The sequence below is a fragment of the Leopardus geoffroyi genome, chromosome A3, assembly GCF_018350155.1.
Source record: "Leopardus geoffroyi isolate Oge1 chromosome A3, O.geoffroyi_Oge1_pat1.0, whole genome shotgun sequence".
In the NCBI taxonomy this organism is placed as follows: Eukaryota; Metazoa; Chordata; class Mammalia; order Carnivora; family Felidae; genus Leopardus; species Leopardus geoffroyi.
The window spans coordinates 51,947,825-51,975,669 of NC_059336.1; the positions used below are offsets into that span (position 1 = coordinate 51,947,825).

General features: G+C 36.8%; 1 protein-coding gene across 5 annotated transcripts in view; it reads right to left on the bottom strand.

Moving 5' to 3' along the window:
- RANBP2 (RAN binding protein 2) overlaps positions 1 to 27,845 on the bottom strand; it is an 82,263-nt gene that overhangs the window by 21,036 nt on the left and 33,382 nt on the right. For 4 of the 5 annotated variants that reach the window (XM_045443738.1, XM_045443737.1, XM_045443740.1 and 1 more), the window contains 14 exons: positions 26,425 to 26,617; positions 22,052 to 22,139; positions 19,499 to 19,708; positions 17,706 to 17,887; positions 17,443 to 17,618; positions 17,120 to 17,243; positions 16,053 to 16,214; positions 15,646 to 15,783; positions 15,420 to 15,566; positions 13,534 to 13,713; positions 13,367 to 13,450; positions 9,208 to 9,343; positions 5,760 to 5,854; positions 178 to 4,801 (listed from right to left, as the gene is read on the bottom strand). In XM_045443738.1, coding sequence (XP_045299694.1) covers positions 178 to 4,801; positions 5,760 to 5,854; positions 9,208 to 9,343; positions 13,367 to 13,450; positions 13,534 to 13,713; positions 15,420 to 15,566; positions 15,646 to 15,783; positions 16,053 to 16,214; positions 17,120 to 17,243; positions 17,443 to 17,618; positions 17,706 to 17,887; positions 19,499 to 19,708; positions 22,052 to 22,139; positions 26,425 to 26,617 — 6,539 coding nt within the window. Of the gene's footprint in view, positions 1 to 177; positions 4,802 to 5,759; positions 5,855 to 9,207; positions 9,344 to 13,366; positions 13,451 to 13,533; positions 13,714 to 15,419; positions 15,567 to 15,645; positions 15,784 to 16,052; positions 16,215 to 17,119; positions 17,244 to 17,442; positions 17,619 to 17,705; positions 17,888 to 19,498; positions 19,709 to 22,051; positions 22,140 to 26,424; positions 26,618 to 27,845 lie in introns of those variants that run through there. The other variant, XM_045443742.1, reaches the window with a different exon arrangement.

The following is a 27,845-nucleotide window of genomic DNA, read 5'->3' on the forward strand; positions in this document are numbered from 1 at the left end:
GAAACAGATTTAGGGAGAAAAAAAATCTGCACCAATATTTTTTCACTATTTACAAAGCTATTATAACCCAACTTTTACTAAAATGTTAGTATCCTACCAAAAAGTATATGCATCAAGCAAAATATTTACAAATTAATGGAAAAAAAATTCTGTTTATACCAAAGACTAAGCGCTTACCCTTTTCTGGTGTTTTAAATGTGTAATTGGTTGAGGACTCTTCTTTTGGAAAAGCAGCAAAGAGATTTTTGACTTTGCCATCTGAAGACTGTTTGCTATCTGAATTCTTCGTCTCTTCGCAATTAGGTTCCACTTTTCTTTCAGATTCACTCTGGACTACTGAACTGGCATCACTACTGTTATTTTTCAAAGGTGCATTAAAACTAAACCCAAACAAAGACCCAGTGGCTGAACTGTTGCCAAATGCAAATGGTTTTGATTTTTCACTACTAAAAATACTTTTAACAGACTCCGAACCAAATACAAACTTTGGAGGAGAAACTACAGCTTTTGTTGTTGTTTCAGATGTGCTAGATGCTTCTCCAACTTCTGAAGTTGCATCTGCTGTGTCATCACCCTGAATTAAATCTGTCCTCTCTCTTGTGGTCTCTTCTAATACAGCTACAGCAATTTTGCCACATGGTGACTCTCTGGGAGTGGCTGAACGAGAAACATGAGGGGTTATCAAAGAATCTTTTTCTTGGGCTATTTTTGCTTCATCAAATATTTTCTTAAATGAATCTGCAACATCCTGTAGTTTAAAACGGACAGCTAAATGTTCTACTTTTCTTTCTCCATCTGCAAAATCACAGGCAGTCCACACCCACACTCGTTCTGTCCCTTTCATATTTTGCAAAGTCATGTCTGGAGTTATTCTGTGATTGGCACAAAGTTTTAATACCTGGTCCCTTCTCATCACTATGCGAACTTGCTTATTATCATAGTTCTGTAAAATCTTTATATCACCAATGCCTCTTTCTTTCCACTGACCAACATCTTTATCATACCTATAGAGTTTTGCTCTGTGACTAAAAACAACTTGTTCATTTTCCTCACCACTGGACACTTCCACTAGATCAGGTAAAGGTACGACAGGTTCAAAGTACTGTCCATCTCTCTCTTCTTCTTGAGTAACATCAGATTCTTCATCAGTGCCAACTGAGGTTCCACTCTGATTCAACTTGGCAGGAGATTTAGATGGACTCAAAGCAGATTTAAAACTGAAGTTAAATCCTGTTGTTGACTCACCAAAGCGGAAGAGATTTTTCCTCACAGGGCTACTTGCCAATGGAGAAGCATGTACTGAACTACTACTCACACTATCATCCAAAGCATCTTCCCTTAAATCATAGTTGTCCCACTCCAGTGTGGGCCCCGTGTTTTCGGGGTTTGGCTTGTTAGTTGTATCAGAGGCACTGGCAGCACCACCATCAGAGCTCTCATTCTCTCCATCAGTGACTTTTGTTTGATCATTTGTCAAAAAAGTTTTGAAATCTTTTAATCCACTCTTCATTTCTTCCGCTCTCTGGATTAACTTGGCAGCTCTGCCAGTGTCTACAAGTTTATGAGGAGTTTGAAGTGGTATATCTAATAGAAGTCGCTGGCATTCCTCAAATTTCTGCTTGAATTCTTCAGCCAGCTCTGGTGTTTTAAATTTTGCTGCCAGCTGCTCTAGTTTGGCATCACCATCAGAAAAATCGCTCGCTAACCACATCCATGCTCTATCAGACCCAGAGAGAGGCTTCAGGTTCATTGTAGTTGTTATCCAATGGTTGGCACATACTTTCAGTACCTGCTCTCTTCGCATTAGCATTCGCAGCTTGCCATTGACTTCATTCTTGAGAATTTTTAGGTTCCCCAGACCCCTTTCTTTCCACTGACTTATCTCAGCATCAAATCTAAATAATTTTACCCGCTGTGAATAAAGAACTTTTTCATCTTCTTCTCCTGTTACAAGTTCCACTTTTTCAGGCATCTGAACCACTGGTTCAAAATGGATGTCATCACTGTCCTCGGTTCTATAGGCATCATCATCTTTCTCAAGGTCAGCAGAAGTGTCAGCTTTATCAGCCATTTTACTGCTTTGTGATGAGAATAATTTTTCTCCCGCACCTGAAAATCCCTTGAAATTAGGATCTTTTTTGCCAAACTGAAATCCTTCTCCTGAAGTTGATTTTGCAAGATCTGCAAAGGTAAATGTGCTACCAGTTTGACCAAAAATCACACCATTACCATTCTTCTGATTACTGATATCCTGAGCCTGAACACCAGTGTCATTTTCAAGGGGCTTTTCATTCTTCTTCTCTTGATTTCCAGGCTCCTGAATGCCAAATTTAAACCCATCAGCAGACACAGGGACAGAAAAACTAAATCCTTCTTTTGTTGACTTAGGATCTGTATTAGAAGAACCCTGAAATGTAAATGAAGGTGTACTTTCTTGATCTACATGCCCAAATTTAAATCCTTGTTCTGCAGTACCAAATTTAAAAGCTTTTTCTGAAAAATTACTTTTAAATCCTGTTCCAACCTGACTTCCAGAAGAATCATTTAACTTAGTCTTTGAGCCCAGTGTGAAGGCTGAAGGAGCTTCTGCAATATGTTTATGAGTTGGTTTAGAGGAATTACAAGCCACACATTTCAAGGAAGAACTCTCATTTTGCACAGAGCAAACACTACAATCCCACTGCCCTTCCTTCTTGGTGAACATTCCTTCAAATCCACTCTTCGGAGCTTTGCTGGTCTCTGAAGTACTAAACTTAAAAGAGGCAGGTGCTGGAACAGCAGAGGTGGGTTGACTCGGTTTACCCGGATTCTGACAAGCAACACATACTGTAGCATTTGCTTCATTTCGTACTAAGCAGAAATTGCAATCCCACTGTCCTTCCTTCTTAGCAAACATGTCCTCAAATCCACTCTTCGGGGTTTTACTTGTCTCTGAAGTTCCAAACTTAAAAGAAGCAGATGCTGGAACAGAAGACGTAGGTAAACTCTGTTTTCTTGGATTCTGACAAGCAGTACACTTTGTAGAACTTCCTTCATTTTGTACAAAGCACACACTGCAATCCCACTGTCCTTCCTTCGTAGAAAAAGCAGACCTGAAATCACTGTTAACAGACTTTGAAAGATCTCCTTGGCCAAATTTAAAGGAAGCTTGCTGAACAAATGAAGATCCACTTTTGTTGGCAGACTTTGCATTCTGGCATGCAATGCACCTAGATATAGTAGGTTCATTTCTTACTAAGCAAATGCTACAATCCCAGTGACCTTCTTTCTTTGGAGTCATCGGTGCAAATCTATCTGGAGTATTTTCTGGGCCAGTTGTAAGAGCAGAAACAGTTTCAACTAATGGCGGACCAAGGAAATCTTTCCTGTTTGGGTTTAGATTCTGGCATGACACACATTTCTTAGCAGTCGCAGCATTCTTTAATGAGCAGCTATTACAATGCCACCAAGACCCTTCTTTCTTTGCCATTTGAAATTCAAAATTCATGTTTCCAGCATCAGATTTGCAAATATCTTTGTTATCATGACTTGTGGGTTCTTTTGTAATTCTCAGAGTCTGATTCGTGGTTGAGGCTACATTTGCTCCTAAGGCTTTTAAAATGCTCTGGGCCTCTTCAAATTTGCACTTAAAAAGTGCTGCTTCCTCAGGAGTTTTGAATCTAATAGCAAGTTGTTCTGGCTTGGGCAACTCATCTGCATAATCAAGAGCATGCCACACAAAAGATCTGTCGGAGCCAGCATTTGGCGTCAGTTTCATATCTGGACTGATGTAATGATTTGCACAGATTTTCAGTACTTGCTCTCGTCTCATTAGAAGGCGAATTTTACCAGATGTTTTATGTCTTAGGATTTTTACATTGCCAATTCCACGTTCCTTCCATTCTTTGGATTCTGCATCAAAACGAAATAATTTTGCACGGTTGCAAAAGAATTCTTCTTCATCTTCCTCACCAGTTTTTACTTCAATCTTATCAGGAAGAGGTACCACAGGCTCAAAGTGAGGGCCGTCATCATCATCATCACCATGGGCACTTCCTCCATCTGTTTCATGACTCTTGTTGGCCAGCTCTGGCACAGGTGTTCCAAATACTGATTTCCCTGGACCGTGGAAAGTAAACATGTCATCACTTCGACGAAAACCAGAATTTTTTTGCTGATTTGGACCCATGTTTTCAGTAAATGAAATTCCAGGCACATTTTTACTTCCAAAATTGAACGTATTTCGAGGTCCAATGGTTTGACTAGCTTTTGGTCCACTGTAGCTGTCTCCTTGCAAAGGTTTATCTGAAGTTAGGAGACCTAAAAGACTTTCATTATTATTGTAAGCTGTAGAAGGGGGCTGTGTCACAACCTGGGGTGAAGAAAAGGTAAAGTCACCATCATTTGACTTGAAATTTGAGTTAAATTTAAAAGGAGTTGGCTGTGTTGTATGTGCGGGTGCTGTCAAAGATGGTCTTATTCCTTCACCTGGCACAGGCTGAACAAAATTAGTTTTTCCAAATTCTATAACCTTAGATTCTGCAGATCTTGAAGCATGAGCTGCAACTGGGGGTTTTGTGAAATAACCTGGTTCTGGCAAAGGTGGATTTGTGCTTGTTTGTTGAACATTGTAATTAAAGTAATCATCACCCCTGGGTGATAGAATTCCTGTTGCAGGAGACTCAAAACGCAACGGAGGACCATACATCTCTTGAGAGAACATACAAGCAGATGAGCTTTGGACTGGTGGTGTGTGCATCTGTTGGGAATAGGCATATATGTGTTGTTGAGGTGGAAGCCTATTCATGCCATAAACTGGACCCTAAAAGAAAAAAAAAGTTAAAATTTTTTGTAGGTTGTCTACAAAATTACAGATAACTAGATGCAAACCAATTCTCACCAACCACAAATATGAGCATTATAAGGTAAAAATATCATTAGGGTATGTAGCACATCATCAAGAGAAGACAACATTACTTACAAAGATACTTACAGTTATACTCCTTTCTTTAATAAAAACTGTCTTAACTAATGACAGAATCTTAAAAATCCAATTCTACAATAAATGCACAGAATAAATTTCTTCATTCCTAAATAATGTGTAAAATGATGTTAACAATAATGATGATGATGATGGAGACTAACATTTATCAAGCATTTACTAATGTGCCAACTGGGCACTGTTCTAAGCACTTAATATAGTATCTCATTTTAATGTCCTCAAAAACCCTATGAATTAAGGGATTATTATCCTCATTTTACATATGAGGCAACTAATGCATAGAGAGATTTAAAAACTTGCCCAAGGTCACAAGCGAGCAGAAAGCCAAGGTCTAAATGCACCCAAGCCATCTGTCTTCAAAGCTTTATAATTCAACTATGGTTGTAATACTGGGTGTTAATCGACACCTACATAGCCACTTTAGGCCTGAAGTACTTACCACATAGTGGTTCAGCAAGGCCATTCTAGTCCTATTTCCGCCAAAACAAAATGATGAAGGACCCATCATCACCACCACCACCACCATCACCACTACCACTACCACCACCACCACCACCACCACCCCATTTAGAAAATATTGTAAATGTTCACACTCATTGTAACATAAAAATAAGATGAGTAGGAAGCATAAATTCTGTATCTGGAGAGAAATTTAAAATATCTGTATCTTATGGGACATATAAGTTTTAATGCTGAACTACTTCTTGAATTTCTTTGAAGGAAGCCTGAACAATTAAAAAGGAGATATTTATAAATGTATAAATTATTCCTTTGTTACCTTTGTGGGAGTAACATTAGCTGCTGGTCTGAGAAGATACTGGGAATTATATGCTGGTGACTGACTATAATATACTGAAGGGCCAGTAGTTGCAACTAAAAAAAAAAAAAAAAAAAAGAAAAGAAAAGAAAGAAAACAGTTAAAAAAGTCTATACTATAGTTAAGACTACCTAGGCAAGAACTATAAATTACAAAAGCAATAGAAATCAAAGAAAGATTTAACTATAGATTTTTAAAAATTTCTATACATCAAAATATACCATAAAGAATACCAAATGACAAACTAGGAAAAACCCCTAAATATGACACATGAGGAATAAGAGAGCAGCACCACAGTGGTCAACAAGAACAAGCCCCTCACAACAAGCACCAAAAAAGGAGCCAAGAAGAAAGTGTTTGATCCGTTTTCTAAGGAAGATTGGTATGATATGAAAGCACAGTCTACGTTCAACATCAGAAATATTGGGAACACACTAGTCACAGGAAGGATTTAAGGAACTAAAATATACATCTGATGGCCCCAGGGCCACATTTTTAAAGTGAGACTTAAAAATATGCAGAATGACAAGGCTGCATTTTATAAACTGAAGCTGAAAATGTTCCAGTCAAAAATCACCTGATAAATTCATGGAAAGAATCTCACAAGTAACACAAAATATGTTCCTTTGCTTAAAAAAAAAAAAAAAAAAAAAAAAAAAAAAAGGCACATCATGACTGACACTCATGCTGATGTCCAAACTATTTGCTCCACCTGTTTTGTATGAGTTTCATCAGGAAACCAACACCTAGAAGACATTCATGCTCATGGCAAAGCCACCACAATCATTTGTTTGATCTGTTTTATGAAAGTTTTATCAGAGAACAAAACCTAAAGACCATTTATGCCTTGACATGGAAGAAATGGAAATCGTGATCCAAGAGGTGCTAAACAACTGATTCTAGAAAGCCCTGAAAAAGACCTGAAAAAGACTAGCCAGTCTATTTATCTTCTCTTTATAGGGAGTAGAACAGTAAAAATCGCTAAAGAAGCTCGTTTGAATTTGGAAAACTAATGGACTGCCTGGTAAAGATGGTTATTTTGGAAACACTCTGGGGGAGAAAAAAGAAACAGAACACAGAACAAGTTGATGGATATGACCCAAGAATCATAAAGTCTGAAATTTAACTAGTGACTTTATCAGTAACTAGTGACTCTTAATAGTGAACAAATAATTAAAGTTCTTATAAACCTACTAAAAATAATCTAATAGAAAAAAAGCACCAAACAAACAGATAATTCAGGAAATATAAAAGATTATAAAGTGTTGAACATGCCCAGTATTAAAAAAATGAAAACTGATACCATTTTTGTTTTAAAAATTGGTGGTTTTTAGAAACTGGTAATAATTAACACTAAGCAAGAATGCAATGAGGTAGGCACTATCAGATATTGGTGATAACAGTATAAACTGGCATAGCTTTTCCAGAAGGCAATTTCCCAACACAAAAGTATTTTTTAAATACCCTAACAATCCTAAGAATGTGTTCACAGCATTATTTCTAACAGCAAACTGGAAATAATAAAGAAATAAAATTTGTAGTACTTCCACATGATGGGATACCTTGTATTCATTAACAGTATTTTCAAAAAATATTTAAGAAAAATGCTCAGAACTCTAATATTTAAAAAACAGATTACTCATCTACATATAAGACAATAATGATAAAAATATCACTAAAAATTCTTTATGTAAACAAAGAGAAAGAACCAGAAGGAAATGCTCCAAAATGTTAATAGCACTCTTTGTGGTACAGTTAGTTTTTAGTTTATTTACACAGTTCAGTACTTCATTTCCTATAAGCTTAAATTAATCACTGTTTTTTAATTATCTTATTTAAAAAGACAAGAACTATCTTGGTATATTTTTACTGTTATTATGAAAAACAAAATCTATAAACACAGTAACGGCAAATGGGGGACTTGAGCTCTCCACCTTGTAGGGCCACAAAACTGCTTTGTGACCTTGTCAATGAGGTGTTTGGGGTCTCCATTTTTCTCAATTGTAAAATGAGGATGTGCTGCTTCTACACATTTCATAGGGTAATTGCAAGAATAAAATGAGACGATGTGAATGTTATGTTTAACAACCAGAAGACCTTTTATGTCTGTACATAGAAGAAATGGAAATTGTGACTCAAAAGCTGCTAAATGATCAATTCCACACAGCACTCAAAAAGCCCTAGAAAAGGCTAGCCAGTTTACTTATCTTCTCTATGCAAGGCTCTATACAGTGCACAAGGTTTTTAAGTGAGCAGTGTTTGAACTCTTGACATCTCATGTATTTACCTATGACTTGTGACATTTAGTAAGTGTGACTTTACAAAGATTTCCTTCCTATTATTTTTCCTGCATTTAGAAGACACTGTCACACGAGGACAGTGAGGCTGCCTTCAATATGGCCCTATGGACCATCACATAAATGTGCTCATCTAAACTGGAACACACTATTCTAAATCATCCCTGGTTAAAAAACAATGGGGGGGGGGGGGGATACTATTACCATTTCAGAATCTATCTCATTTAAAAAAAAAAAAAACATTTTTATCATTTCTGGTGGTCTGTGGGCAACATAATCATACTGGCGAGTGGCTTTAAAGTGAGACCACTGAAGTTTAAACTCTGGCTCTACCAATAACTAGCTGTACAATAATGGATAAATTGCCTAACCTTTCTAAACCCACTTCCTCAACTATAAAAATAGGATTCATAATGGTAGCTACCATTCCGGTTACTATGATTAAATAAAATTACATGCACAAAGCACTTTTGCACACAGACAACCCACAGGAACACCCTTGGTTCATTGTTTACTAAATACTCTAAAGTAAATGCCTAATATCCACACATATACAAATGCTCACATAATCATGTGAGGCAAAGTTTTATCTCCACATTTGAAACACACAAAACGGCTCAAGAGGTCAGTTCTAGAGACCACAACTTCAAATTCCAATATGGTCCAGCTCCCCCTCCTTCCTTTGTATAACCAACCACTGTATTTCAAAATAAACAAGATTTCCTATGAATGTCATACATCTAAGTATATCATCAAAGTAATTCCTGAAGAGGTTTTAATTAGCTATCTCTTAATGCACAACAACATCAGGTAACATTTCCCAATTATAAGAAATTGTTCTATCTCAGTCTCAGCTTCTCTGAGGTATGTATGGAGGGGTTCTTTCAGTCTTTATATACACAGGATCATAGAAAGCTTGTTTTGTTTCTACTTGGAGTTATGAAAAATCTCAGTAATACCATACACAGCTTAAGAAACATATAAGCAGACATATATAAACATGTATATAAACAAATGTATATAGACAAGGTGAGTTCACAAGTTATCTATGTAAAGGAGGGGGAAGTACAGTGATTTTACTAAAAACTGGAATTATCCAGTTGCCAACTAACCTGTTAGTGGAGCCCCATGAAAAGTCTGTGATCCCTGATATCCATCAGGCACTGAATCTGGTCCATAATTCTCTGTAGGCCAACGATGAGGGGACCCTGAGTTACTGCTATTTAGTTTCAACTCCTGCATTTCTTTCTGTTGGAAGAAAGAAAACAACCGTAAGCAATTTTATCATGCCAGAAACAGTGCTAGAGCAAACACATATTTTAAATGTAAATACTCGATGATGCTTTTTTAGAGTTTTTATATTCCAGTAAGATCTGAGTACCAGGTGCTGATTTAAGAAAATCATCCTTAATTTGTTAAAACTTATTTGTTCCCATTCTTTCATTCCTTAGTACCATTACCTAATGCATTCGAGGTTAGTGAGAGTTAGCTACCACCTAAACAACTGATAACCTCCTAGATGGCCTCATCTCCATTTCCTTTCCACACTTACCTAAATTAATCTTTCTAAAGTTGAGTTCTAGCCAAGACACTTCCTTGTTCAAAAATACAAGTACCTATAAATTACACTTCTCTGATATTCTTGGTCCTCAGAAGTACTGTCCCAACCATCCTTCCACCGCCTCCTTTCCACAATGCTTTCCTCTCCAGTCCATCTGGGCTACTCAATGTTCCAAATTACCTTCCACCACTAGCTTTCCGCTTACGCACATCAGATGTAACAAAACACTACAAATCCTTCAAGGCTAATGCTCTAATGATCCACTAGGAAAGGGAAAACAACTGATATCTTCTCAGAATATATTATATACATATAATAATATAGACCAGGCACTGTACTTAAGTTCTCAATCCTTATACAAATAAGCAATATTAACTCATTTCTTAAAATGAGGGGGAGAAAAAAGACGCAGAAAACAGCAGCTGAATTCAAACCAGATTTTATTCCAAAAATGTTTTCATAATACCACCCTGCTGCCTAGACAAAACACCAGACACACTGCTTTCTAATAATAGCTATATAGCTGGTTATCAAACCGTTGTTTATAGACAACTAAATGACACCCTCCACAACCCCAAGCTACAAAATGTCCCTTTCAAAACAGGTACTTATCAAGAAACTATTCCTTTTCCAAAGAAACTACAGTGGTATCAGTTGACAGGTCACTTTTTTTTTTTTTAACATTTATTTATTTTTGAGTGAGAGAGACCGCACACAAGCCAAGGAGGGGCAGAGAGAGAGGGAGACAAAGAATCCGAAGCAGGCTCCGGGCTCCACACCGTCAACACAGAGCCCGATGCAGGGCTTGAACTCATGAACTGTGAGATCATGACCTAAGTCCAAGTTGGACACTCAACTGACTGAGCCACCCAGGCACCCCAACAGGCCACTTTTTTAAAAACAGTATCAAATATTTGTATATAGGCCCAGGTATCTGACCAGTTATAAGTGAGGTCACAGATCCAGCATGTCTGCTTTCTTCTTCTAAAAGTGTTTTCCAATAGATATTTCCCAAAGCCATATATACTGAGATCAAAAATATCTCAAACTTTCAAGTTAAATAAAATTTTCCCCATCCAACTATCTACCGTGTTTATTAGCCCAGATGCTGCACATCCAAAAATAAGAAACTGATAGAATCACCTGGAAAAATTTAGTAGTCTCTACTGGTATCTGGACTGTAGTTTTGAACATGCAATTATACTATAATCATAATTTTTAAAATTCAAACAACTAGAAAATGTGCTAATAACTGGTTTCAACAATTCTCACTTTACAGATGAGAAGCCAAGCAAACAGAAAAGAACTGCTTGGGTCAACAGCATTAATTAGTGGCAGAGTTACTACTAGAACCCAGCTTTTCAAGAACATAGAGTAATGCTCTCCACTACACTGCCACAGAATACAATGCTGGGTGCCTGAAACCCATTTAAGGTAAGAAAAGACTGTACAGAATATCAAAATAGGCCATGATTATATAAAATTAGCATACAAAATCTCTGTGCAAATTCAAAATTTTGTTCCCTCCCAAACAGTATTTTTGCTAAGTCTCACACATTGCTGATAGCACTGTAATAACTGAACACGTATCAGGATCTCTTTGCTGTAACTTTAAAAGTATGAGCAATTTAATTCTTGCCCAATGAGCATGAAACAACCTACTTATAGTTCCAATTCCAAAGAAGTAAATAAAGCTCCTCTGAGCCTTACAGTTAAGGTTACTCTCATACAGCTAAAATAAAATCATGAATAAATAAGCATTTCCTTACATAATTAAGTCCAATTCATTCGACAGGATTAAAAAGATAGACTTTCTGAAACTTAGACCAATACCTAGCTATAAAATATGACACACACAACCAGTCTGAGAAATGAACTAGACCAAAGTATAATTAGTTTTACTAGTTCAATTCAATCACTTGGGAACCACCTCTACATCAGGAATGCTGCTATGTTTTGGATAAAAGAGTCTTTCCCTTGGAAGAATTCACACCTGGTGAGGAAGCAGAAACAAGTAATTTCAAAAATATGGTTAAGGCCAAAAGACACATGACAAGATGCTCAACATCAATCATCATCAGGGAAATATAAATCAAAGCCACAACAAGATATCACCCCACCTGTCAGAATGGCTAAAATCAAAAACACAAGAAACAGTTAAATGTTGGCAAGGATGTGGAGAAAAAGGAACCTTCACACAATGTTGGCAGGAATGCAAATTTGTGCAGTCACTGTGGAAGACGGAATGGAGGTCCCTCACAAAATTAAAAATACAATTACCATATGTTCCAGTATTCATACTACTGGGTATTTACCAAGAATATAAAGACATGAATTCGAAGGGATATATGCACTCCTATATATACTATAGCATTATATTTACAACAGCAAAATTATGGAAGGAACCCAAGTGTCCAATGATAGATCAAAGGATAAAGAAGATGTAGTGTATGTGTATGTATACACACACACATATACACTGCGGAATATTATTCAGCCATAAAAAAGAAGAAAACTCTGCCATTTGCAACAACATGGATGGATCTGGAGAGTATAATGCTAAACAAACTAAGCCAGAAAAGGGCAAACACCAGACGATTTCACGCATATATGGAATTTAAGAAACAAAACAAAGAAATGGGAATGCAAGCTGGTGTAGCCACTCTGGAAAACAGTATGGAGGTTCCTCAAAAAACTAATAGAACTACCCTACGACCCAGCAATTGCACTACTAGGCATTTATCCACGGGATACAGGTGTGCTGTTTCTAAGGGACACATGCACCCCCATGTTTATAAGCAGCACTATCAACAATAGCCAAAGTATGGAAAGAGCCCAAATGTCCATCGATGGATGAATGGATAAAGAAGAGGTGATATATATATATGTATATGTACACACACACACACACACACACACACACACACACACACACAATGGAGTATTACTCGGCAATCAAAAGAATGAAATCTTGCCATTTGCAACTACATGGATGGAGGGTATTATGCTACGTGAAATTAGTCAGAGAAAGACAAAAATCATATGACTTCACTCATTTGAGGACTTTAAGAGACAAAACAGGTGAACATAAGGGAAGGGAAACAAAAATAATATAAAAACAGGTAGGGGGACAAAACAGAAGAGTCATAAATATGGAGAACAAACTGAGGGTTATGGGAGGGGCTGTGGGAGGGGGGATGGGCTAAATGGGTAAGGAACACTAAGGAATCTACTCCTGAAATCACTGTTGCACCATGTAAATTTTAAAAAGAAATAAAATTTTAAAAACAAACAAAGAAACAAACCAAAAACACAGACTCAACTATAGAGAACAGATAGTCCGTTACCAGAGGGGAGATGAATGGGGGGGAATGGGTGAAATAGGTAACAGGAATTAAGAATATATTTATCTTAATAAGCACTGAGTAATATATGGAATTACTGAATTACTGTATTAAACACCTGAAACTAATATAAATGCTATGTTAACTACACTAGAATTAAAGTTTAAAAAATTAAAAAAATTATAATTAAAAACATAGGAAAAATATGGTTAAGTGTCAAGGTAGACGTATGCAAAACAATATGCATAACTCTATTGTAGCATGGCAAAGGGTCATTTTGAATGGCTTTACAAAGATGTGAGGGAGTGGTGAAGGAAGAAATCTTGGAACAGAAGAGACACAGTTTAGAGATATTAAGTGATCTACCTTAATGGCCTCTACTTGCTGGCAGATCATTTTCAATAAAGAATTTTGATCTTCTGCCCATCGAGGTGGTGTTTTGGGAGAATACTAAAAAAGTAACAAAATAATATTTAAAACATTTAGAATAGAAATATATTCTGCAATGGAATAATTCATTTCTTTGTACTTACCTTGTAACTTTTACTTGGTGATAAAGAATATTTGGTGGGAGATGGTGTAGAATGTTTTACTTCTGAATCTACATTTCGAGAAGAACCATTTTTATAAAGCAGGCCTCCTTCACTATAATCATCAAGTTCCTGCATGACTGAGTTAAGCATCTCTTTTACAGACTCCAGCGGCACAGGCAACTAAAAACAAAAGGCATGAATCAAGTTTGCAAAAATAAACAACTCTGAAACAAATACAAAGATTTTATCTTATGGATGTGCTTCTATTTTCTCACTCTTGTATAATAACCACTCTACATAGGAACATAGGTGAAACTGCTGTGTAATCTAAAGTCTTCTGATTCTAAAGTGTATGATATATCTACCCCTGCTATTAGCCATAATAATGGTAGAGAAATGTTAACTTAGGAAGATTTTCCCACATGAACAAAATAAGCTACTGATTTTTATTGATTTTGAATGGGGAGAGAAACACAGGTGCTAGAATGCACCAGACAATATCAATCCTAATTTAAGAGCAGCAACATGAATTAATCAACAAAATACTTGGAAAGTTGAGTACAACTAGTTAATAACATCATGACAGTCTAAAACTGCTGATAGTTAAAAAAAAAAAAAAAAGTTCACAGCAAATGGTAAAGAGGAGAAATAATCTGAAAAGTGTCAGCAACTATTTCTGATTTCAGTGAAATGTTTAACTGCAAAATTCATTAACAGCAAGGCATTAGGCTGCAATATTTACTTTGAGTACATTGCCAAGGTAACAAAAATAAATGTTCTGCCTTAGAAAACTTTTATTCCCTAGCAAGTATTTTTGTTAAGAATAAAAAGCTAGGTTCCCAAGTTTAAAAAACACCACACCTAAGATACAGCAATGCTAATTGAACATTTACACACACACTGTTCTGTGCATTAATAGGTATATTACTGAGTATTTCTGAAATTATCAAAATATAAAACCAGGGGTGCCTGGGTGGCTCAGTTGGTTAAGTGGCCATCTTCGGCTCAGGTCATGATCCCGCGGTTCATGAGTTCAAGCTCCACGTTGGGCTCTGACAGCTCAGAGCCTGGGGCCTGCTTCAGATTCTGTGTCTCCCTCTCTCTCTGCCCCTCCCCCACTCACACTCTGTCGCTGTCTCTCAAAAAATAAATAAACGTTAAAAAAAAAATTAATGGGAATGCAAACTGGTGCAGTCACTCTGGAAAACAGTATGGAGGTTCCTCAAAAAACTAAAAATAGAACTACCCTATGACCCAGCAATTGCACTACTAGGCATTTATCCAAGGGATACAGGTGTGCTGTTTCTAAGGGACACATGCACCCCCATGTTTATAGCAGCAAATAGCCAAAGTATGGAAAGAGCCCAAATGTTCATTGATGGATGAATGGATAAAGACAATGTGGTGTACATATATACAATGGAGTATTACTCGGCAATCAGAAAGAATGAAATCTTGCCATTTGCAACTATATGGATGGAACTGGAAGGTATTATACTAAGTGAAATTAGTCAGAGAAAGACGAATATCATACGACTTCACTCATACAAGGACTTTAAGACACAGAACAGATGAACATAAGGGAAGGGAAGCAGAAATAATATAAAAACAGGGAGGGAGACAAAACAGAAGTGACTCTTAAATGTGGAGAACAAACAGAGGGTTACTGGAGGGGTTGGGGGGGGGATGGGCTAAATGGGTAAGAGGCACTAAGGAATCTACTCCTGAAATCATTGTTGCACTATATGCTATTTTGGATGTAAATTTTAAAAAGTAAAAAATAAAACAAGTAAAAAAATTTTTTTAATACATATATAAAAGCAAAGCATAAAACACTTATTAACCAGTTATCAATAGTAAGAAAGTACAAACAGCCTGAAGCTTACCTTCCTGGTCACTGAAAGATTGGAATCACTGTCATCTAAAATCTTTATTAGGTAGTCCCTGGTCTTTCTCAGATAATTTTTGCATTCTTCTTGTTCTTCAGGAGAAAGGGCATCATTTTCGATGTCTTCTGCTCTTCTGTGAAAAATCTATCCAAAGAATGCTCTTATGAAAAAATTAGGTTTTTAACACAAAACACTGTTAACTCACCTACCACCATCTACTTACCAGTGCAAGATTCCAGTAAGAAACAACGTTTTTTATAGATTCAAAAGCAGTGATAGCATCTTCTATATTTCCATTAACTACATCCAATATAGCAAATGTTATGTTTGCTTCTTCCTCGTATTCACCAACTTCAGATGCCTAAACACATTTAGTAATTTTTAGTCCAACTGCCTCTCTCCAGAATATCAAACCCAAGTGATTCCCCAAAGATTTTACACGATAATTTCTAATGAAATTAACAGCTCAGCCCTCTTTTCTGCCATGTTTTGCAACAGATAGTGGATTTTGAAAACAAGACAAGGATCAAGTAGCCAGGCAATTAATTTAAGCAATTTATACCTCCATTTCTTTGTTTATAAACTAGAAATCCACATCTCCAGTTCATTCACAAAGGGATCCTCCATTACCTGAATGTCTGCACTATGAAAATGTCTAAACAAAGGGTCTGTAGGTTCAGGAATACTGCTCTTCTTTTTGATTGTCTTCAACATTGGCAAAACCTTCTTCCAATAATGAACACTTCTGCCTATGTATTCCCGTTGATCATAAAAAGAATTAAGACCACTGCCCTAAAATAGAAAGAAGCACACAACCTAAGGAACACAAATAACAGAATCTAAAAATTCCTTTATAAATGGTCTAAACAAGTGGTTAAAATTTCAAATCAAGGCAAAAAGAATCTCAAGTCATATGCCTCACTCTCTAAATGTTGGAATAACCAACCATCTTGATACCAGTGATCATTCTAGACCCAACTTTTAAACACTTTCAATGATACTACCTAATGAGGCAGCCCAATCTATTCTTTTAAAGTTGCCATTTTAGGGCCATCTGGATGGCTCAATCAGTTAACCATCCGACTCAGGCTCAGGTCATGATCTCAGGCTCAGGTCATGATCTCATGATGTGGGTTCTACCCAGCATCAGGTTCTGTGCTGGCAGTACAGAGCGTGCTCGCAATTCTCTCTTGCACACTCTCTCTGTCCCTCCCCTGCTCATGCATGCTCTCTCTCAAAATAAATAAACTTTAAAAGCTGCCATTTTACATAGCCCAAATCAACCATTCTGTAAGTGTCACAGTTTAGTCACAGAGTTAAACATCTACAACTAACCTTGCCACAAAACAGATTTCAAATACTTACAAAGATCTGTATTGGTCTTAACCTACAAAGCCTTCTGCTACTGGTATGTAAAAAAAAAATTTCAGGCTGGATAATAATTATCATTAACATAATTATTAACTAATAATAAGAACAGTTAATATTTATGTAACATTTACTGTGCCAGGCACTGTTCCAAGTACTTACATGTAAACTGTTAACTATTTCGTGGCAAGAGTAAAAAAATACACTTCACCTAGCATAACAGGAACAAGCTGATACTGTTTCTTTGAACTAAAAGACTCAGTGAAAAGTTTATGATTTTTAAACATTACATAATGTTCTTAAAAATGCTTACACTTTAACGAACTCACCGTTTTCTGAAGGCATCTTGCCCAATGTATAAGCAGGGCAGGCTGAAGGCCATGTTTTTCCTGGCCCCTTAGAGTGTTTATGTCATGCTGAACAACAAGTCGCAATTTTGCTGAGGTTCCAGGTCTAAAAAAGTTTTATTTAATAAAACTGATTTAGAAACATGCATTTCAAAACTTACATGTATGTTAATCATCACATGAGAATTAAACTCAATCTTCACATGAGAGTTAGATACCTAGGCAATAAGTTTTTAAACTAAATAGGTTTTTAAGTTAAAAACTTAGGCAGTAAGTTAAAGGAATATTTTTATTTTACTACTTACATTGCTTTTCTGTGAATTAGATTACAGACTGCATCCCACCAACATTTTTGTCTTTCTGTACAAAGCTGTTTACACACAGGAAGTGGCAAGCATAGAGGCTGATAGAAGCTATGGTGAGAATTATACTTCTCCTTTATTTGTAAGTGGCTGGTATATATCACCCCAAGTAGAAATACCTGGTTTATTTAAAGAAAAATCAATTTAAATTAGGCAAAAAATTAAACAAAACACAAAATATTTAATTTGTTAAAATCTTTGCTTACTTCAAGATCTAAAACACATATTGATTCGGGTGCATTTGATTCAAGCCTTGAAGTTTCCTGGGGCAAATGATGAAACAGCTGCTTTAGCCATTTTCGAATTGCAGGTAAGGTGGGCAGTGAATTCCACTGTAAGCCAAGCCAGGTAAGGTGCTGAAGACTACCATTATGTGCTCTAATGGCACCTGAAATAGAAAAAAACTGGACTGAGGTTTTGGAAATTTTGCTTGTGCCATCGGTTTCGCCAATTACTTATAACAAATGGATCTTAATTTTAGAAATGTTTTTCTACATGAACAGGGGCAAATTCTATGATAAGCAGAGTCTCATTTTCTTACTAAGGATATTCACACTTTTTGTCTAGGAATTTTAATAACAATAGTTATGAAGAAAGCTCTTTTCAATTCCATCTAAGGGAAAAAAGGTACTCACCAGAACTCAATGAAACACTGTAGTGACAAAAGCCACCCAGTAAAAAATCCTGAAACAATGGATTTTCCTTTCAGTAAAGAGTCATTAGGGGCACCTGGGTGGCTCAGTCGGTTAAACGTCCGACTTCGGCTCAGGTCATGATCTCACGGTCTGTGAGTTCGAGCCCCGCGTCGGGCTCTGTGCTGACCGCTCAGAGCCCGGAGCCTGTTTCAGATTCTGTGTCTCCCTCTCTCTCTGACCCTCCCCTGTTCATGCTCTGTCTCTCTCTGTCTCAAAAATAAATAAACATTAAAAAAGAAAATTTAAAAAAAAAAAAGGGTCATTAAAACACTGGGATACCACTACATTAACCCCTTGGAATAGTAAAGAGATCTTTTCTTCTACAAGAAACTAAAAAAAAAAAAATTGTTTCATGTTTATTCATTTTTGAGAGACACAGCGCGAGCGAGGGAGAGGCTGAGAGAGAAGGAGACACAGAATCCAAAGCAGGTTCCAGGCTGTGAGCTGTCAGCACACAGTCTGACATGGGGCTTGAACCCACAAACTGTGAGATCATGACCTGAGCTCAAGTTGGACCCTTAACTGACTAAGACACCCAGGCACCCCTCTTCTACAAGAAATTTAATACTGAAAAAGTTATGAGCTTTTGGAAGCATAAAGAGGTACAACTCTTCTGTCAATACGGCAATTTGCAAGAGATTTAAAATTCATCAACTTTACCCCGGTGATTCTGTCTTTAGGCAACTCTATGGGAAAATGTGAAATGGAGATATATTAACAGTGAACAAACTGAAAACATCCTAGATACTGAACAACAAAAAACTGGCCTGAAAATTATGGCTAATTCATACAACAGATTGTACTGGCATTAAAAGTGGCATTTACCAAAACAGATAAACAGGGAGGGAATTCATGAGTGAAAATAATCATATGTACAGTATAAACAACTATTTAGAGGAAAAACATGGGGCACCTGGCTTAGTTGGTTAAGCGTCCAACTTCAGCTCAGGTCATGGTCTCACGGCCTGTGAGTTCGAGTTTCACATCAGGCTCTGTGGTGACAGCTCAGAGCCTGAAGCCTGCTTCGAATTCTGTGTCTCCCTCTATCTCTGCCCCTCCCTGGCTCCTGCTCTGTCTCTCTCTCTCAAAAATGAATAAACACTTTAAAAAATTTTTAAAGTATAGAAGAAAAACATGCCACCATTACCAACCCCTCATACCTGCCTACACCACCAAACCTCAAAGGAATACAGGAAAATATTAAGTCATTATTTTGAGTAATGAGATTATGAGCAATTTATTTCTTTCTGCTTTTATTCTTCTAAAATAAAAGGATTAAAATACAAAAAAAGATAACAACTTACCAACATCATATCTAGCCAAATCATCAGGCTCTGGTGCTTGCACAGCAATGTTTCCAATATCATCTTTACCAAGGAAAGATCTATCCTTAGGTGACTGATTACAAAACAGAGCATCATACAAAGCAGACTGCCCACTTTTATTGGCAAAGGATTCTACAACCTCTTTTAAAAAATCTTGCTTGTCACGACTTAAGTTTAGCAGCATGTGTCCTGAAAAACAAATTATTACCATCAATTAAAAAAGACTGTTCTTATTTGTATCTCTCAATAGTTTCATGCATATACCCTAAGGAGAAAAAAACATGACTACCTCAGAGCTAACCCTCCAACCCAGCAACCACAACGGAACAAAAAGGGTTCCTAAGCAAAAAATGGACACAGATTACAAATTTAACAGTTAACTATATCTACAAGCCAGAGTGAAAGGAAAGAGGAGAGTATGTGAAAAACGCCAAAAGTATTTACATTTTAGATGGAAAGTGTGTCATTTAAGTGGCCAAAGGAGAACAGAGCCAAGCTCAAATTCTCTGATCTGATACACCAATTTCTAAGCCTAGCTGGTAAGACTCATCCTTGAAAAAGCTTTTAAAAAACAATTATTTCCAGGGGCGCATGGGTGGCTCAGTCAGTTAAGCATCTGACTTTGGCTCAGGTCATGATCTCACAGTTTGTCAGTTTGAGCCCTTAATGGGGCTCTGAGCTGACAGCTCAGAGCCTGGAGCCTGCTTCAGATTCTGTGCCTCCTCTCTCTCTGCTCCTCCCCCACTCATGCTCTGTCTCTCAATCCTTCAAAAATAAACATAAAAATAAATAAATAAACATATATATATATATATATATAAATATATATATATATATATATATATATAAATAAACAAAAACAAAAACAAAAAATAATTATTTCCAGGCCACACTCCCAGAGACTCTGATTCCACAGGTTTGGGGTAAGGAATCTATTTTTAAAACACTCCTTAGATAAAGTTCTCGTACCTGCTGTAACATGGATGCACCTTGAAAACACTACGGTAAGTGGAAGAAGCATCAGTCACAAAAGACCACACAGTGTACAGTTCAATTTATATAAAAATGCCCAGAATACGGAAATCTAAAGAGATAGAATATGAGTGGGTGTCCAGGACTAGAGGGTTTGGGGGAAAATGGGAAGTGACTACTAATGGGTATGACGTTTCTTTGCAAGGTGATGAAGGTGTTCTAAAATTGTGGTGATGGGTGCACAATTCTGTGAACATACTAAAAACCACTGAGTCGTACATTTATATAAATTATATAGTATGTGAATTTACTCTCAATTAAGCTGTTTAAAAAAAAAAAAAAAAAAAAAAAAAAAAAAAAAAAAACACCACTCCTTGAAATAATTCTGCTAGTCAGTCAGGTTTGGTTACCACCAGACTTATCTCTCCAAAAATTTGCAGAGACAGATTCAGGAATGCCCAGATCAAAGACATTAAAATACAGTTCATTTTACTAACTGTAACCCTGCAAAAGCATCTATGACAGCCTTGCAAGGCAGACAGGAGACATAAGAAGAAAATACAAAGTTACTTCTTTAAGGACTGAAAGTCCACCTCTCACAAAAAAGCAAGCTATGGGATAGAGGAGCAATATAAGCTTTGACCAACATTCTAACTACAGACAAAACTTATAGTAACTTTAATACTACTACTTGCTCTTTACAAAGTTCATTCAATTTTATATCAAAATTGCTTCTTATATAAAGCATTATGCTTCTTCAGCTCATTGCTTGATTCACTGGCCATATGAACATCTTGAAGTTTCTGCCTCAGCAAAACCAGATAATATGTAATAGACCTTTAAGATCCATCCCAAATAGTCAAAAGTGGAAATAAATTTACAAATTCTAAAAGCCTAACAGTATGTAAGTATATATCTTTTATTTTCTTTACTGTGTGGTCAGTTCCTTAAGAGATCCATTACTTCACCTTTATATCCTCCACAGCAGTATCTTAGAAACTACTGATGTTAAATGGCTGGCAAATCAGTAATTATTCTTAGTTCAAGAAGCTCATTAAAATATCAAATGGAGGCTCTAGCAGCTAGATAAAGGAGGGATTAAAGAGTTTCTCCAGGGGCGCCTGGGTGGCTCAGTTGGTTAAGCGTCAGACTTCGGCTCAGGTCATGATCTCACGGTTCGTGAGTTCGAGCCCCGCGTCGGGCTCTGTGCTGACAGCTCAGAGCCTGGAGCCTGTTTCGGATTCTGTATCTCCCTCTCTCTCTGACCCTCCCCTGTTCATGCTCTGTCTCTGTCTTAAAAATAAGTAAACGTTAAAAAAAAAAAAAAAAAAAAAAAATTAAAAAAAAAAAAAGAGTTTCTCCATCCAGAAGCAAACAATATCAAACATTTGTTACCTTCTGAAGGAGACACTTCTAGTTCTCTCTCGCCCTCATCCAAGATGGCAAAGAGAAATGATTATGCAAAGTATCTCCTAAACAGACAGGATTATCATAAGGTGTACTCTAACAGAGAAATTTCTTTTTCTTTTTAAAATAAAACTAATTAAACGTTACCATTACCTGATTGGCTCAGACGATCATAGGCCATCATTTCCAGTAGATTTTGTCCAACTTCTCCTTTTATTAATTTAATCTTTGGTCTTGGAACCTGATAATTTTAAAATCAAGTCTTAATTTAGTGATACCCATATTTCTAACGGTAATATGTTCCTTTCTGTTACATTGTGCTTTTTTGATGATGAACAATTAACCAATGGTTAAACTGAGTAGGAGTTGCAGTTTTTCAACTGAATAAACTGGGAAATCAAGGATTTCGTTAATATATAAAAGCTGTCTACAAAGATTAACGTCCAAGAAATTACTTTCTACTATAAAAGCGCCTTCAAATGCCACACTACAGACAGTAAGCTTTCAAAGAGCATGGATAATATGGGACACCACTGGGATAAAGTGGTACAGCCAAGAGAGGAAAAGGGACTCCAAGCTGTGTCCTATGAAGAGCTGAAAAAATGATGAAGAAAATACAATAGTTCCCTTCAGATATTAAGAAAATCATTCACAAATGAGTTCAATGTTTTTAAATAGTACCAAAAGAAAAACAGCAATGGGTAGCAGGCTGAAAAATACTTTTGCTACACATAAGGAAGCACTAAGACCCAAACTATCAAAAATGCAATGGGCTATCTTGAAAAGTAGTGAATGTTCAATCACTGAAAATATTCAGTCACAGACAACAGGCACTTACTAGAGATAGCCCTTTAAAAGGAATACATGAGTGGTTAGAGTAACTGCTTTTAAATTTCAATGACTTTCTTAATTGGTAGTGGTCTGGTGCAACTTCTGTGAAGTTGGAAATTTGGCAAAAGCCCTACAAATTATAAATGCATAAATACACTTTGATTCTTCTTTCAAGAATTTATTTTACCCATAAATTTTCGCATGTGAAATACCACAAGTTATTCATTAAAGAATTATTTGAAATAGCATAGCAAGAAAGTAAAAGTAACCTAATGACTTGGTTTTAGGGAACTGTTTAAAAAAAAAAAAAAAAAAACCCAAAATTACAGTACCTTCATAGAATGGAATGATATGCAACCATATCAAAACAAATGAGGATGCAATACTCATGCTATGTTTTCTATACCAATACGGAAATACCACCAACACATATTTCATTAAAATAAGCAAAGGAGGGGCACCTGGGTGGCTCAGTCGGTTGAGTGTCTGGCTTCAGCTCAGGTCATGATCTCACAGTTTGTGAGTTTGAGCCCCGCGTCAGGCTCTGTGCTGACAGCTTGGAGCCTGGAGCCTACTTCGGATTCTGTGTCTACCTCTCTCTGCCCCTCCCCCCCCCTCAAAAATAAACATTAAAAAATGTTTTAAAAAGTAAAGCAAAGGAAATAAAAATGTACAGAATGTATCTATCTGTAACTTTTTAAGGGAAGTAGGAGTGGGGCAGTGTCTATTTGCTTATATATGCACAAAACATTTCTTGAAGAACTCACAAGAAATGAGTATTATTAGTTCCCCCAGGGAAGAGAAAAAATGACTGAAAGAACAGAAGTAGAAAGGAATTCTCACGGTATACTCTTATACACCACTAGAGTTTTAAACCGTATGAATACAATCACTTTTCCAAAGACACTAATTTTTCAAAATATATTCCTTGAATCTAAAATCTTATTTTGAATTTTAGAAACATTAGTTAGACTTATGCTTTTATCCATAAGTTTTCTAAACATGATGGCAAACTGTTTCTGAAGATGTTGAAGAGCACACAAAATGAAAAACAAAATGTGATATAATTCATTTTGCTTTCAAACTGACCTCAATTCATAAAACTGGCCCCTTTTACAGCTATCATTTGTGACTAATTAGTTATCAATCCACTCAGTCACGTCATCCCAAGCCAACATATCCTCATCTGAAATTAAACAGTTTCAAGAGGGGCGCCTGGGTGGCGCAGTCGGTTAAGCGTCCGACTTCAGCCAGGTCACGATCTCGCGGTCCGTGAGTTCGAGCCCCGCGTCGGGCTCTGGGCTGATGGCTCAGAGCCTGGAGCCTGTTTCCGATTCTGTGTCTCCCTCTCTCTCTGCCCCTCCCCCGTTCATGCTCTGTCTCTCGCTGTCCCAAAAATAAATAAACGTTGAAAAAAAAAAAAATTTTTTTAAACAGTTTCAAGAAAGACTTTGTGTAATGCCTACCTGAAACGCAGATACACTTACTAAAACCACAACATTCCCTTGATCAAGAGTCTGAAAATCCTACCATTAAAAATGCTAGCCTGACAGGATTCCTTAAGCACTCCTATGCCAGTCTACACTTCCTCTGTATGCTTATAATCATTTGATAATTAAGCTTTACAACACATGGTAATATAAAATTCAAGCATCTAAGAGGTTTCCATTATTTATCCATTCAATGGAAATGTGTAGTAGGTAAAAGAGAAGTACTGAAGTGGACGTCTATATGCTGAAATGAGACAATGGAAAAACAGTGAAAAAAGCAAAATGTTGGACAGTAGATAAAGCACACCTTCACTGAGGCAAAACAGTTTTAAAAGTAAAGAAAGGAGGGGCGCCTGGATAGCTCAGTCAGTTAAGCACCTGACCTCGACTCAGGTCATGATCTGTGGTTCATGGGTTCCAGCCCCACGTAGGGATCTTGTGCTGACAACTCAGAGCCTGGAGCCTGCTTCGGATTCTGTGTCTCCCTCTCTCTGCGCCTCCCCTCCTCATGCTCTCTTTCTCAAAAAATAAACATTAAAAGAAAAAAAAAAAGGAAAAGGGTGTGTTTTATGCTTACATATGCAGAAAAACTTCTAAATATTCAAGATACTGATAATAGTCTTTGTCTTGTAGGAAAGATTTGAGTGAATGGTTTAAGAAGGAAATTGAGGGGCACCCAGGTGGCTCAGTCAGTTAAGCATCTGACTCTTGATTTCAGCTCAGGTCGTGATCTCATGGTTTGCAAGTTCGTGCCTGGCACTGGGCTCTGCACTGACAGCGTGAAGCCTGCTTGGGATTCTCTCTCTCTGCCCCTCCCTGCCTCTCTCTCCCTCTCTCTCAAAATAAACTTTAAAAAAATAATAAAAAAAGAAGGAAATTTAGTTTTTACCACTAAAAAGGGTCAAAGTTTAAAACAGTTGACCACATTAACTTAAAAATATATATTTAAAAAATTAAGAGTCCCGTTTCCATTAAAAATAACTCACTTCTTTGAAGATTCTTTAATAATATTAATCGTAAGAACCTTTTAGTGCCTACATAAATTAGCAACTTCATTAGCTTCACTCTATTTTCACTAATACATATATTCTTGATGAACCTAAATGCTTCTGCTGAGCAAACAGGAGCACTTAACATCATGGGATGAGTATCAACAGTGTTTAAAAAAAGATCTATATAATATGAACTAGAAGGAGGAAGCTTCCCTAAAGTACAGTGAATCCTTTTTTCTTTCCCTCAAGCAAAAGATAGTTCACTAAAACTAACAATTATTCTTATAAGCCAGGCCCTTTGCATTTTGGGGCAGACTGCTTATTTCTTTTCATTTCAGAATATTAGCTAACTAAAGAAAACATTAAAACTACAAAAATGGATTGGGGAAGGGTTAATGGCCAGCATCTCATCATCATAATGGTTCACATTTGGCATCTTTCCTTCATGTCATATTCTTTAAAAAAATTTTTTTTAATTTTTATTTATTTTTGAGAGAGACCGAGAGAAGGCTTGAGTGGGGGAGGGGCAGAGAGAGAGGGAGACGCAGAATCCGAAGCATGCTCCAGGCTCCGAGCTGTCGGCCCAGAGCCCAATGCAGGGCTCAAACCCACGGACGGTGAGATCATGACCTGAGCCGAAGTCGGACGCCCAACTGACTGAGCCACCCAGGCACCCCGTTCATGTCATGTTCTATGTATAAAGAAAGGAATTACATTTCCAAAGGTGAAGAGATACTGTTATATACTGTAGATAATATCACCAATGTTATATACGTATTACATACACTATGTGTTTCAATTAACATGTTAAACGCATTCTTCTATCACAGCTTATGTAACCATCCCCAAAACTTACTTAAGTTTCTGTCCAAGTTATGCATGCACATCTTTTTGAATCAAATTTTATCCATATTTGAGATTATTTCCTTATTACAGGTTCCCAGAAATGGCAGAGTAAAAAGATCAAACTCTTCAAAGTGGTCTTCCAGTAAGTCAAGCAATACAGACTGCCACCAGCAATGCATCAACATACCTGTTTCACCTCACCAATACTGTATAAATATTCTTATTTTTCACCTTTCAAATAAACTATTTCGACTTCAATTCTACAGATTTATTCATATTTTCAATATATAACAGGACACATCTCCATGTAAAATACAACAGAGTCTCAGTGAAATGTCAACTACACCCAAAACTAGGAAAAGCTTACCTGAAACGCTATAAGATAGCACAATGCAGCCAGTTCAGAGAGAGCTCGCCATTGCAGATCACTATGCTGACCCATCTTCAAAAGCAGAGAACCAGCATGCATGTAGAAATGCCCTTTTACTTCTAAGAAAGTAGTTGAGAGTTCATCATTTCCACCCACACAAGATTTCACAGACTGAAGAGCACTATCAAAACTGTAATATTAAATTATTAAACAGGTATTAAACCTATTGCATTGTGAATAATCACGGTTTCATGACTTAATTAAAAATTAACAAAGGAATTTATTTCAAGCTTCATCTTTCACATTCAAACTAATAATCCTTTCTCTATTTTATAAATCATGAATCATCTAGTGTTTGTTTTTATTCAACATACTTTCTATACTTCAAGCTTAGCCTCGAGAATATCTTATTCCAAACAGTTATTTCCAGCCCTCCAATCACAGAAAAGCTACAAATCAGAAGATAAGATTACTGGGGCACCTGGGTGGCTCAGCTGGTTAAGCATCTGACTCTTGGTTTCAGCTCAGGTCATGATCTCACAGTTTCATAGGTTCAAACCCCGCATCAGATTCCATGCTGACAGTACAGAGCCTGCTTGGGATTCTCCCCCTCTCTCTGCCCTTCCCCCACTTGTGCTGTCTCTGCCTCTCTCAAAACAAATAAATAAACTTAAAAAAAAAAAAAAAGGTAAGATTACTGTCCATGGTGTATGTTCCATAACTGACCAGCACAAAACTGGAAAACTAAAATATTTTCCAGTTTCTCCTATATCATATGGTTTCACTATTTAATTCAAAGGTGGAATTTCTCAAATTAGACATGCCATTTTCAAATTATAAGTAAATAACTGATAAGATATTTGGGATAACTACAGGCTTAAATTGAATTTCTATTATTTGTAAATGTACTAATTAGTGCTTCTAAATTCAAATGGCCCTCAGCATCCTCACTTTGTAAGAAAAGCAACACTTGATAGAAATGTGAAGCATGATTTCTAAATAGGTTATAACAAGTAAGTTCCAGGAACCCCCTGGTTTCTCAAGACCCTTTCAGGGTATCCATGAAGTTCAAATTATTTTTTTAAGTTTTATTTATTTTGGGGGGTTAAGGGGCAGAGACAGAGAGAGAATCCCAAGTAGGTTCTGCACTGTCAGTGTGAAGCCCAATGTGAGGCTCGACCCATGAATCCTGAGATCATGACCAGAGCCAAAACCAAGAGCCAGATGCTTAACTGACTGAGCCACCCAAGTGCCCCAAATTTAAATTATTTATAGTACTACTAAGAAATTGTCTTTTCCACCCTCATTTTCTAAGGTGATCAAAAATGTTTGAGTATATAACCCATATAAAAGAAAACATCCTAAATATTTTCTAAAATAATCTGAAAGTTGAAGTGTTTTGGATACCACCCTTACTC